The sequence below is a fragment of the Lissotriton vulgaris genome, chromosome 10 (genome assembly GCF_964263255.1).
Source record: "Lissotriton vulgaris chromosome 10, aLisVul1.2, whole genome shotgun sequence".
Classification (NCBI taxonomy): domain Eukaryota; kingdom Metazoa; phylum Chordata; class Amphibia; order Caudata; family Salamandridae; genus Lissotriton; species Lissotriton vulgaris.
Window position 1 is genome coordinate 45,043,454 of NC_141698.1, and position 14,102 is coordinate 45,057,555.

Consider the following 14,102-nt stretch of genomic DNA (forward strand, 5'->3'; position numbering starts at 1 on the left):
GGTGTGAGTGTTTGATTGATTCAGATGCTCCGTCCATCACCACCCCCTTTTGTACCGCTTTTGGCCGCCATAAGTGTGGCAGGGTATGCTCAGACTTGAGTCCCTTGCTCACTTTGCCACTGGATTCAAGCAAGCCGGGCTGAAGACGGCTGGAATGCCAGAAACCGGTCCTCAGAAGCTTGTTTCTGGTCCAGGGAAGACATGGCTTGGCAGTTCGGGCTGGACTGTTCCCATGAGGCACAGGGTCAGACTGATTTTCATATAGCCATGTCTGAACTGGGGCGGCAGAGTGGGCTAAAGAACGGTGATGGATTAAACCCAGATCTTTTGACTGGGTGTGAGTGTTTGATTGATTCAGATGCTCCATCCATCAACACCCCTTTTTGTACCGCTTTTGGCCGCCATAAGTGTGGCAGGGTATGCTCAGACTTGAGTCCCTTGCTCACTTTGCCACTGGATTCAAGCAAGCTGGGCTGAAGACGGCTGTAAGGCCAGAAACCGGTCCTTGGATGCTTGTTTCCGCTCCAGGGAAGACATGGCTTGGCAGTTCGGGCTGGACTGTTCCCATGAGGCACAGGGTCAGACTGATTTGCATATAGCCATGTCTGAACTGGGGCGGCAGAGTGGGCTAAAGAACGGTGATGGATTAAACCTAGATCTTTTGACTGGGTGTGAGTGGTTGATTGATTCAGATTCTCCGTCCATCACCACCCCCTTTTGTACCGCTTTTGGCCGCCATAAGTGTGGCAGGGTATGCTCAGACTTGAGTCCCTTGCTCACTTTGCCACTGGATTCAAGCAAGCCGGGCTGAAGACGGCTGGAATGCCAGAAACCGGTCCTCGGAAGCTTGTTTCTGGTCCAGGGAAGACATGGCTTGGCAGTTCGGGCTGGACTGTTCCCATGAGGCACAGGGTCAGACTGATTTGCATATAGCCATGTCTGAACTGGGGCGGCAGAGTGGGCTAAAGAACGGTGATGGATTAAACCTAGATCTTTTGACTGGGTGTGAGTGTTTGATTGATTCAGATGCTCCGTCCATCACCACCCCCTTTTGTACCACTTTTGGCCGCCATAAGTGTGGCAGGGTATGCTCAGACTTGAGTCCCTTGCTCACTTTGCCACTGGATTCAAGCAAGCCGGGCTGAAGACGGCTGGAATGCCAGAAACCGGTCCTCGGAAGCTTGTTTCTGGTCCAGGGAAGACATGGCTTGGCAGTTCGGGCTGGACTGTTCCCATGAGGCACAGGGTCAGACTGATTTTCATATAGCCATGTCTGAACTGGGGCGGCAGAGTGGGCTAAAGAACGGTGATGGATTAAACCCAGATCTTTTGACTGGGTGTGAGTGTTTGATTGATTCAGATGCTCCATCCATCAACACCCCTTTTTGTACAGCTTTTGGCCGCCATAAGTGTGGCAGGGTATGCTCAGACTTGAGTCCCTTGCTCACTTTGCCACTGGATTCAAGCAAGCTGGGCTGAAGACGTCTGTAAGGCCAGAAACCGGTCCTTGGATGCTTGTTTCCGCTCCAGGGAAGACATGGCTTGGCAGTTCGGGCTGGACTGTTCCCATGAGGCACAGGGTCAGACTGATTTGCATATAGCCATGTCTGAACTGGGGCGGCAGAGTGGGCTAAAGAACGGTGATGGATTAAACCTAGATCTTTTGACTGGGTGTGAGTGGTTGATTGATTCAGATCCTCCGTCCATCACCACCCCCTTTTGTACCGCTTTTGGCCGCCATAAGTGTGGCAGGGTATGCTCAGACTTGAGTCCCTTGCTCACTTTGCCACTGGATTTAAGCAAGCCGGGCTGAAGACGGCTGGAATGCCAGAAACCGGTCCTCGGAAGCTTGTTTCTGGTCCAGGGAAGACATGGCTTGGCAGTTCGGGCTGGACTGTTCCCATGAGGCACAGGGTCAGACTGATTTGCATATAGCCATGTCTGAACTGGGGCGGCAGAGTGGGCTAAAGAACGGTGATGGATTAAACCCAGATTTTTTGACTGGGTGTGAGTGTTTGATTGATTCAGATGCTCCTTCCATCACCACCCCCTTTTGTACCACTTTTAAAAAGCTGTAATTTTCCTCTCCTAAGCATTTGATGCCTGCATCCTGTGTCCTGGGTCACATGACTGGGTGTAGTTAGTAGTTGACCCTTGTGTATTCCTACCAGAGAAGGAGACAAAGGGAAAATAGGTGTTGGCATGATGGGTCATTGGCCAGGATGGGGGGTGGAGCAGTTCCCTGCCCCACTTGCATTTCAAAGCGCAGCCTCCAGCACACTTACCAATACCTTGACACCAGCCCTTTTTCACCCTTGACCTCTTGGAGCCTGGGCAGGGAAGGAAAGGAAATTTCCAGAACCAGGTGTGGGGGAAAATGTAGACGTTACCCCACAATTCAAAGGCTGTTATCAGGTACACATATTGGACCCTAAGACTTCAGTATACTCCTGGACCTGTGGACATACAGAAGTAGGCCTGCCGTCTTCACCAGAGGACTGCCCTGCTGATTGTGGCCGGCCTTGTTCCCCAGAGATCTGCTCTGCTGCTTTAGGCCTGCCTTGTTCTGCCTTCTTCAGAGAACTGCCCTACTGCTACCAGAGGAATACCCTTCTGCATGAGGCCTTCCATGTTCTTCAGAGGACTTCTCTGATGTTTGAAGTCTGTCCTGCTCTGTGAGAAGGAAGACTAGACCTACTCCCCCAATCCCAGGCTAACCTGAGTGACTCCAAGGGCTTGTTGGTTGACCTCCTGTTCTGAGCTACAGGAACACAAGCTCATGAGGCCTGTCTGCAACCATCCAGCTGACCCTGATGGGACATGTAACTGGACATGACTGGACCTGCAACTGGACCTCCCTGAGTCATGCTGGCCTCAGCTGGAGTGAGATCCTGAGTACCAAGGAGTACCTTCCCAAATCCTGGGCCCCATGCTGGCATCAATTGAGCTTCTCTGAAAACCTGAAGATTTGAACTTTGTTTATTTGATTTTGGGAAGATAACATTTTTAGCGGGACTAACCTGCTCCCTATATCTGGCCCTCATTCCATTTTGGTGGGCCTGAACCCGGTCTACAACAACCAGATACCCACAGTTACCTCTTCCTTCTTCTTGGCACTATTTTTACTTACACCTTTAAAATGGCACATCTCTGGTCTACAGATTGGATGTTTGTCAAAGTTGTTCTTATTTTAAAATGTATGCTATTTTTCTAAGTTGGCTTGGAATTTTAATTGTGTTGTGTTTTCCCTGTATTACTGTCTGTGTGTTGCATAAATACTTTGCACTCTGCCTCTTTTTTTGCCAGGTTACTATAGGGTTAAGCACAAGTAGTGGCTTTTGTGGTATCCCTGACAATGATTGTGGTTGTTGTTTGAGTAAGCTTTCACCCCCTTCAATCCATACCCAATTTCTTACATTTTTACCCAAAGTTTTTTATATCCTGACGAGAGCACAGCAGCTTCTTCAAAAGTTATGATTTGCAAAACCCATGACCTTTTTTTGCAAGAGGGATTTGCCTCCAGTCAGACATAATTAATTTTCGGCTTTTTTCCCTTCATGGGAGATAACCAATTGGTCCACAAGGAAAGGGGAATCTTATTGTATTTGCATTTAGTGGATGCCCCAAAATTCTAGAACTGTCTCTTACAAAAAGTTGAGGAAAGTGTGTGATTTTATCAAAAATATGAGATTTACAGACCATTCTGTGGAAGAACGCATCTTGTGCACCACAGTGTTTCTAATTTTCAGCAATGTCTGGGTTTGGTGGGATTCCCTGGGATTTGGCAAAGCCCACTCCCAAACACAGCAGCAATCCAGATCCCCAAAATGAATAATAGGCCCAGCCATACCAGTGGCATAACATTTTTCCGCAAGAAGAGTGACAACTCTAGGAGGTAGAACATGTTTGGATTTCTGCAGATTCTATAACTTTGGCTGCATAAATATCAGGACAATATGTCGTTCCTGCCAAAGTTTGATGTTTGAAGAACTTTTGGGTTAGGAAACATAGGGGCATCCAAGCTGGTTACTTTGCCCTGGACTCCCACGAATGTCTAGTTTTCAGAATGTCTAGGATTGAAAGGTTTTCCAGGGTGGTGGACTAACTAGCCTGACTCTGAATACCACACCTACCCACATCACTAGAATGGGCCAATTTCCGGTTCCTTTATAATCTGGAGGGGTGTGAGAACAACGAATAGTAGAACATGTGTTATTATCAACTGAAATTCTTTCAATTTCGGGTTCAAAATATAAACTACTGTGCAAGAACGTGCAGCTTATCTGCAAAATTACCTCTGAATCACATGTTGCATGGGTAGTCCCGAATTCACAGGTGTGCAAATATTATTATTCTCAAACTCAGGATCCTTGGCATATTTTAAAAAATGCATACCTTTCCCTCATACCTATTTTAAATTCATAAGATTTTACCACATAACTTGATGCAGAGTCTGTACTCACTGAAAACAATAATTTTAGGCTGAAGGTAAGTTGTTGGCTCACAGTAATGCTTGTCTTTCAATAACTAAAAAAACACTATAAATTCCTGAGACTAGGGGGTCCATTACGATGTCGGGCGGATCACCACCGCCATGGTGGCGGTGGCGATCCGCCCGACATTCATGCCTGCCCGCCACCCATTTCCCCCCGCCATATTACTATGGCGGGGGGGACCGCAGCGGACGGAAACACCGTCCGCCGCTTTTCCGCCCCGGTCGCCTTGCGGCCGGGGCGGAAAATGTATAATATGGTGGAGGTGTCTATTAGACACCGCCAGCCATATTATGATGGGCTTTCAGACGTGCCTTTCCGTTGCGGCAATGCCGCCACAGAAAGGCTTGCAGAGACTCCCTGCGGGGGCCCGTTACAGGCCCCCTGGGACTCCAGGGGGTGGGGGGTGCACATGGGGGGGTACCTATGGTACCTCTTCGCATTTTAAAGTGCAACATGGCAGGCACCACGCGGTGCCTGTCATGTTGTGCTTTGAAATGCACAACGTGCAATTTTACCATTGCGGCAGGCGGCGCTTTCAGCACCGCCAGACGCAATGGTAAAAATACAGGGTGCGCCCACCAGTGTGGCGGGCGCATCCTAATTGCCAAGGCGGGACCACCGCTCCTATGGCGGGCGGTCCCGTTTTGCACAGGGATGGCGGGCGGGCAAAGTCCGCCCGCCATCCTAATGGGGGCCTAGGTGTGCCTGATACACCTAACAGTGTATTTTGTTTGTAAATTGGCAATAAGGGCAAAAAACAATTAAGATTAATATGTCACCTGTAGTGGCCAGCTGGTCACTGTCCTAGTCGTTGTCAGCACCAGCCACTCCCAGTGGGCTGGCTTACACCCCACACCCATCCAGCACAGGTGTCACAGGACATGTTACCCTGACAATAAAAGGGGCTGGGCACATGTGCCCTGGGCAAGTTCTAAACCTTAACTAACTGTGTCTCTGTGGTCATTGCATATGCATAAGGGCCTAGGGTCCCACAGCATTACATTGGCGACAAGCGGGCCGAGCCCACGTGTGCAGCCGCCTTGCTTGTTTGATGGTTGAAGGGGGAGAGTGTTGCCCGTGTCAAGGGCACCCCTTGCGAGCAGGCGCAGGATGCGCCTGATGGCCCGTGGGGCATGCGAAGAGCCCCGGGGATGAAGGAGGTGATCGGGAGCCCACCCCGCACCTGAAGTGCCAGCAAGTAAGTGATGGTACAGGCATGCGGAGAGACCTCGTGGTGAGAAAAGGAGCCAGTGCCAGGACCCTGCCACCAGCCTGCCGAGGCCCAACTGATGTGAGAGCTGAGCAGAGCCCACCCACATCGGAAGCGACTGCCTACTGGGCCAGAGGTGAGCCACAGGGTCTGAGCCAGAACACTGAGAGAAATTTGGCTGTGTGAGCCGGTGAAGAGGTGTGTAGTACCCTGAAGCGTGGTGGCAGGTGCACAGCCCAGAGGATTACTGCGCCCCTACCGAAATGGAAGGTGTACCCCTTCGTGGTGCGGACCGGCCAACTTCGTGGTGTGCTGTCGGCCGTGCAACGGTTCAAGTAAGGAAGTGGGCAGGTTAAATTAGTGCCCTCCCCACACCACATAAATTCTGAAGCGAGTTGGGTACCAGAGTGAAGAGAAAAAAGATAACACAAAAAAAACTACTTGGCAAGGAAAGGACATGAGTGTGTCCAGACGCGTGACATCAGGTAGCAGCCTTCGGAGACGGTACCCCACCCCGACGGAGGAAAAAGAGCGGTGTCTCTGATCTCCACTGAGGCGGGGAGGAGGGTGAATCTGATTGCACTGAGCAGGGGCCTACCTTGAATTGAAAGCAGGAGTGAGGACCTGCGCGGGTGTGAAGAGAAACCCACACCAATCTGAGAGGAGGACAGAGGCAGCCTGCACTGTCCAGTTTGTGCCTCATGGTGACAGGCAGCTGGGAGGATGATGTCTGATGGCGGCAGAATAACCTCTGAGATAGAGAGCACAAAGACCTGCAGCATGAAGGATGGTGCCGGGGCCTGGGACTGAGGCAACAGTGCCATCTAGTGGCCGTTTTGAGATTTATGTAAATGTAAATGTAAATGTGATTCGATTTATATAGCGCGCTTTAACCCAGGGGCCTCAAGGCGCTTGCTTAGGGAACCCGTCCTGGTATTCCCCTGTGAGATGCCCCAGCCGGGTATCCACAAGGTGAAAGCCAGGCATCCCGCCGCGAGGGGCCGTTGTGGAGATTAAGCAAGCTATTGCCCAGAGTCGCAGAGTGTGACCCCGTGAGTCGAGTAGGCACCGGAGCGAGAATTGTCAACTCCGTGGAATTTTGAGCCCGAGACCCGCCGAGGCGGGGAATAGAACCCTGGTTCACGGCCGATCTCAGCTTCCGGGTCTGCCGCCTCTAACCACTGAGCCACGCTTCTCCATTTAGGAAGAGAAGTTATCATAGACAGGTGTGATACAAAGGGAACTGACCGCTGTGGCCTGCAATCAGTGCCAGGGGAGAGGCAGCTAGTTCCTCTCCAGAAGAACAACATATAAAGGGAGAAGGAAGGTCGCACAGAAGGGGTGCTGCAAAGATAAACACTGGTGCAAGAGCAGTCTGCTGTGTGCAAGGCTGATATGGCTATGATGTGGAGCACCAAGAGCCAGCTGGTGGTGTCAACCAAACCCTGACGGAAGCTTAAAGTGAAAGGCAGCAGAATGGCTGCGATGGCACATAGTTAATGGGGGAGAGAACTGGATTTGCCTCATGAAGAGTGTACCTCGGAAACGCTAGTACATTGCTGGTCGAGGGAGGCAGCATGGCCTGCCACGTGAGGGAAATGCACAGCAGCACAGGAACAGCTGCTTCAAATCTACATATTTGGGGGAAAGAGTACCTGCCCAAACTGAACTAGCAGACCCCAAAGACTCTGTCATGCGAGAGAGGCATACAGGGCGACATACTCTGCGAGTAAGCACTGAAGGTACTTTAGGTGGAAAGGCTGCCAGAGCCTGAGACGGAGAGTGAGTGCAGTGATGCCTAGTGGCCACAGGTGGTCATTGCAACAGCAAGGACATAGGAAGAAGTGCCACCAAGTGTGGTACAGGACACAAACCCAAAGTAGCAAGTCCCCAGAGAATGGAAGAAGGTGTGCTGCATGCACGCCCAGTGGCAGAAGCACGTCGCCGCCAGGGAAAGAAGTGGGTGAGCAATACTGGCCAGCAGGACAAGAACCCATCATTGAAAGACTGAAGAGAATGATCTTAAAGTGTGTCCAGTTAAGTAAGGATGACACTGCAGGAGGAAGAACCAGGTGTGCACGGCACCAAAGACAGACACAGAGAGGGTGATTGCCAGGGCTGGAGCCCGAGAGTGAGCACCCTGCAAGGAAGAGGGCCCAGGTAGTCACACGGCGTGTGGGGGCTGCAAAGGGAGAGCCACTTTGGTGTGGTAATGAGGCGCCTGGAGCGCGCCCTCAAGAGGAGATGACCTGCTAGAGGTCGGTTGAGATGACCTGCAAGAGTTTGGCGGAAATTACCTGCCAGAGGTCAACAAGGATGACCTACCAGAGGTCAGCAAAGAGGATCTGCCAGAGATCAGCAAAGAGGACCTGCCAGAGGTCAGCAAAGAGGACCAGCCAGAGGTCAGCAAAGAGGACCTGCCAGAGGTCTGAGGAGACAACCTGCCAGAGGTCGGAGAAGCAGTGACCTGAGAAGAGGTCTGATAAAAGGACTGGTCCATGCAGAGGACCAAAGAGCTAAGAGAGGTCTGACAAGATTGACCTGAAGTTAAAAGTAATGAATGGAAGAAGGTCGTGACAACAGGTCTGGTCACTGAAAGAAGAGAATCCATTGTCCTAGGGGTAAGACTGGACCAGGGAGTCCTAAGTTAAGTGCAAGTCACACGGAGAGGCCTGGTCAGTGAAGAAGAGCAGGAAGATGGATTTAGATCGCTTTGTGAAGTGAAAGAACCAGAAGGAGAAAATTTCAAGAAGAAGAGAAAAGAAGAGACGAGTGTGTGATCTGACAACTTGCACACCAGAAGGCAAAGGTGACCGAATGCAAGAACATCTGGAATGGAGTACAGTACCTGGAGAACATAGGTGGCAGTTGGAGAAACTAGCCATCCAGGAGTTTTCAAAACAGCAAGCAAACCTGGTGATTGCATAAGAGAGCAGGCTGGACCATTTGTGACATCCACCTTTGGGGTCACACAGGAAACTGGACTGTGAGACTGCTCGGACGTCCTGAAGAAGAGGATCCGAGCACTGGCCTCTGGGACTCCAGTGAGAGCAGGTCACGCCCAGAGAGATGAGTCTACAGCCGCTCTTCCGCAAGACCCAGGAGGATGAAGATCTGGCGCTAAGTGGCAGGAGTAAACAACTACCCTTCAGGTGGAGTTAGAGACTCAAAGGTGGGACTCGTAGCGCTTCTTCCATGTACCGAGCGAGTGGCGTTGGAGTGTTATTGCAAATTACATCCAGTGGATGCCTGGTGAAGAGGGCCTCCGGGACATCCCGTGAGAGGGGTATACCTGTGACAGGGGCATCCTAGTGAGGGAGGGATGTTTGCAACTACTCCATGAATCTGTAGAGAGAAGCATTGCAGCGCTTGAGTGGATGCAACAACAACCAGGACTGATGAGTGATTCACCATCACTCCACATGCACCGTCACAGACAACAGTACAGAAAAAGAGACTTTGGTGCCTACTTCCACATCTTGAGTCCAAGGAGGACCAGACGCGCAGGGCACCACTGCATTGTGCCCAATAGAACTTGTGGTCCTAACTGCAGGTGTATCATTGTCTTGTTTGGCAAGCAGCTGAAGTGAATCAGTGAAAGTTTCTATTGATGTTTTATTCTCTCCCAAAGGTTGAACTTTATTGTTTCCAGTTTGAACCAAGTTTGAGAGGGATGTAGTTACCTGTAGTTGTTGTCAGCACCAGCCTCTCCCAGAGGGCTGGCTTACACTCCACCCCACACCCATCCAGCACAGGTGTCACAGGACATGTGACCCTGACAATGAAAGGGGCAGGGCGCACGTGCCCTGGGCTAGTTCGACACTCTAACTAACTATGTCTGTGTGGTCATTGCATATGCATGGGGGCCTAGGGCCCCACAACATGACATTACTTATTTCCATTTTTTCCTAATTATTTCATTTACTTTTTTCTTTTCGATGATTAGTTTATTTGGTAAAACCATGAGTGGTCTATAATTTAAGCAAAATATGCTGTCCCCAACCTCAAAATTGGTATTATGTAGCAGGCAGAAAATGTTCCCTGTCATTAAAAAAAAGCTTGGCCTCTGGTATGTCACTCCTGGACACTCAAGTCAAAGTCTATGACCTAGCAGTGTCCAGCAGCACTGCTTCTCGGAATAGGAGGTTGTCATACTCCTGCAGCCCTGGCAAGAACAGACTTACAACTACTGCATATGTCAGCAGTAGCAACATTCATATCCATAACATTTAAAAAGCATTACAGGCTATTGTACTAGGAAGAACAGGCAGCAAAGCTTTTAAACAAAGCAGTGGGCTCTCGTACCGGATGGAAGAAAAAGCGTGCACCGTTATGTATTCCTATGAACTGAGGCCCATATTTATCAAAGTTTGCATTGGCCTTGCAAGGGGACGTAAGGGCGATGCAAAACCTAAAGGAGAATTACCAAGCCGCAAGGCCACCTTGCGTGGCCCTGCGTGGCTTGCTAAATCCCTTGGCAGCACAAATCGCTGCCTTGCATTGCCCTGTGGCAGGAAGGAATGCCTTGGGTGGAGTGTATGTGTTCCCACATATCCACTCATGTATTTTGACACATTCCAAGATTTACCGACATTAGTAGACCTGGGAATGCATCAGAATTGTACTTCTCCCCTCCAGAGGCTCATACTCTTTGTTTCCTCTTTCTAAGTGTGCAGCATTTTGCAGTACACACAGAAAGAGTAAAATGCCTCTGAGGATTGCTTTTATGCAGGAAGGTGTCCTGCTTACAACACAGGCCCCCTTGCACAAATGTTGCCACTAGGCAGCAGTTTGTGCACCAGTTCAGGCAGAGAGCAGGAATGCCCTCTCCCTTTCATGCACCGCCATGCAGCAAGGTAGCTTGATGTGTTGTGTTGAGTGAAAGATTGATAAACATGGGCCTGAAAGTATCTGGGTGGAAGAAATGGCCTACAGTTCACCCTCCTTTTATTGTTTGTGCTCTGTCGCTGAGCCAATAAAAGGAGGGCTAGCCTGGTTATTTTAATGACTATCTTTTTTAATATTGTGGACACTTTTGTAAAACTCGTTGAACAAAAGTGCTGATTTCACGATCTATTTGCAAACGAAAAAACATGATTTTCTGTGAGGTCTGCTTGGAAGTCAGCTATGCATTACTGATCTACAGTGATGAAACACCACAGCCTAATGTGGACAGTGCAGTGATTCACAAGCACATTCACCTCTGTTATCTTTACAGGTTCCTGTGTCAGTCTGCAGTGAGAGCTGTGCTCCAGGATCCAGGAAGTCTGGCATTGCTGGACGCCCCATTTGTTGTTTCACCTGTGTGCCCTGTCCTGTTGGGAGCATCTCCAATCAAACAGGTGGGTTCAGTCCATTTTTCATAAGAAGAAGTTTGGATCAATGTTTAATAAAAACTAAGGGGCAAGAACAAAAAACTCTGGGCATCCTACCTAAGGTTATTGTAAACTAGTGAAAAGCATCTATTGTGAAAATATGAAATTTTTGGGCACAACATAGGGGCCGATTAGGATTGCGGTGATTTCGCATCCTCCGGGCAGGCGCAAGCCACTGCCGGCCCGGAGGATGCGGAATCACCGCAGCAGTGCCTTCAAAGACCACCCGCCAGATTAGGATGGCTGGGGGTCATCGGAGGAAAACCGTGTGCCGCTTTTTCGCCCCGGTCGCCTTCCGACCGTGGCGGAAAAGCTCTAATATGGTGGCGGTGTCTATAAGATACCGCCAGCCATATTAGGATGGGACAGGAAACATGCTTTTCCACGGCGGCTTTTCAGCCGTGGAAAAGCATGTGGTCTTTTGAGTTTGGGGGCCCGTTGCAGTCCCCCAGGGTGTCAGGGGGTGGACATGGGGGTACCTATGGTACCCCCCTGCATTTACATGAACAAAACGGCAGACACCACGCAGTGCCTGTCGCTTTGTGCATGTAAATGCAATACATGCATTTTTAACCTTGCGGCGGGTGCTGCTTCAAGCAGCACCCACCGCAAGGTTAAAGATACGGGATGTGACCGCCAGGGTGGCGGTCACATCCTAATTCAAATGGAGGGACCGCCGCTGCCCCTGCGGACGGACCCTAAACCTCGGGGGTAGCGGACGGACGCAGGTCCGTCCGCCATCCTAATGGGCTCCACAATTTGGTATATTGAGTGAATTATGATACCGAGGCATTTGGCCAGGTTATGTAACCAGCATTTGTGTAGTGCATTTCTACTAAATGGAGGGCCCTGCAGCCCTTTCGGAGGCAGAGCAGGATTGCCAATTATTCCATCTAGGGGTGCCACCTGGCTGGTTTTTACCAGCCTGGCCTATATTGTTAAATCCACGTGGTAATAATCGTGGGAAAAGTAGTGAACTCCTGTATTTTTCTGTCTAAAAGAAATGTAAAAAAGAAAACATAAAAGATAATCATTTAAAATGTATTTGAGAGCTGTCTAAATCATTTTAAAATAGATGGATACATTTTTGCTACAGAAGAATCTTGCCAATTTTACAGGATTTTTTATTCACCTACCAGCTCTCGACTCCACAGGGAATTTCCAGAGATGGAGAGGCCAGAGGTGTTGGAGCCATCTGAAGCCTTGTTTTGAAGATCAAGGAAACCTGCCTGCGTCTCCCATAGAGGGGTTTATTTCACCATAAGTGGCAGGGTGCACAAATCAGTCATATTGACCAACTGAGACAATGTGAAGGAATTTAGGGTCAATGCCAAAGCTCTCAATCATGGCTCATTATGAACAGTGTTTCTAACTGAGAGCACTAGAGTTGAGGCTGAAGTCAGTGCAAGTGTTTCAGAGTGCCTTTCAGTGGGTCAATATCATAACATGAAAAATCGATCGGGTCACCTCCTCCTGTCCTCTTCTACTCGGTGCTCCTCGGTTTTGCGGGAAGCACATGGCTTCAGACCCAATAACCCTAACCACTCCAGACACTGCTTTCATGCGGGTGATAATGTTAAGCAGCATGAGAGAAGTGCCAGGATTGGTTGGAGCGTGCTGGCTCAGCGGTCCCTCAGGCACTGGGTGTCTGCGATTGCTCCACCCAGTTGTCTAAGGCAGCTCCAGTTGGAGAGGTTTAAAGGGAGCATGTCTGGGTGGCTGTCGCAAGACAGCTGGCCAAAGTGACATGCACACATTCAACTTAAGTGCCCACCACTTCTCCCTGCTGCTGCCACTCAGGAGCAATGGCCCACCCCAACCTGAAACTCAGCATGTGAGTAGTGAAAAATAATATGATAATAAATTAACTTTATTAGCATTTTATTTTTTTACTCTACAGCATTTTATTTAGTGGGGCATGGCTCCTCCCCCCTAATGGAAGAGCTGTGGCTGGTCAACAGGAACAATAGTCAAAAAAGAGAGCTGAAGAATGTCACAGTGAGAGAAAACAGGGACAAAAATTGCTTTTTACATGAACAGGAAGGGGGCTGGGGATGTTTTCTGGATTATAGCAGGGAATGACTTGAACATTTTTGCCAGGGTTTCTTCTGGTTCCCAGTCTGACCCCCTGATTGAAGCTGAGGCGACACTTGAATGTTGATAAACTCATTGTTTAGAGTCAATGCAGTCCTGTTTCCTTTTGTTTGGCTCTAGCAAAATGTCGGGGAGGTGAATTATTTTCTCTTAGTATGAATGTGCATTGGGCAGCTCTAATGTGTCATGTCACAGATCTTTATTAGCGCATGATGTGTTTGGAGGTCTATGTCTACTGATGTAGTTGTTTCTTATACGCTCACTTGTGCAATGTCACTGTCCTATTGAAATACAATCATACAGTTAGAAAGACAAATAAGACGCAGGAACAATTTTATTGCCATTCAAATGTCAGGGAAATCAATAGTAAACAAAGGCCGAGCAGACCACAAATCAGGCCCATAATGAGCTAAAAGCTGTCCATACATTCAGGGCCAGCTTTAGCACTGGTGGTGCCCAGTGCGACTATGTTTTTTGCCCCCCCCCCCCCCCCCCCCACACCAATGACCACCTCTGCCAGGGGTTCCCTCCCTACCACTCTTTAACTGTCCCCATAATCACTCTCTCTCTCTCGGATGAATTTAAATAACTTTATAGCGTCACTCATAAAAGTGAAGGGTGTCAGAGCACTTTACATAACACACACATTACACTGAGACAATCAATCATGGGTGTGTAAATCAGTGAATTGGAAATGTTACATAAGACAGAGGACAACAAGGGGTGGATTCACATGTCATCCATACAGATTCCCCAAGATCAGGCTCTAGAGACACTAGCTTGGTTCTTGGAGACACGTGTCAGACCTTGCCAAGTACCTTCTGATTTCATTGTACAGCTGGCATCCTTCGCATTGAGAAAGAATTTTTTCACTTTTGATTCACTTTTGATTCCGACTACTTCCTTCAGGTGAAGGGAGTAGCCATG

The 14,102-nt window shown here is 49.3% G+C and overlaps 1 protein-coding gene across 1 annotated transcript in view; it reads left to right on the forward strand.

Annotated features, from left to right (window-relative positions):
* LOC147684533 (extracellular calcium-sensing receptor-like) overlaps positions 1-14,102 on the forward strand; it is a 67,738-nt gene that overhangs the window by 30,541 nt on the left and 23,095 nt on the right. The window contains exon 5 of the mRNA XM_086939693.1: positions 10,925-11,048. Coding sequence (XP_086795819.1) covers positions 10,925-11,048 — 124 coding nt within the window. The remainder of the gene's footprint in view (positions 1-10,924; positions 11,049-14,102) is intronic.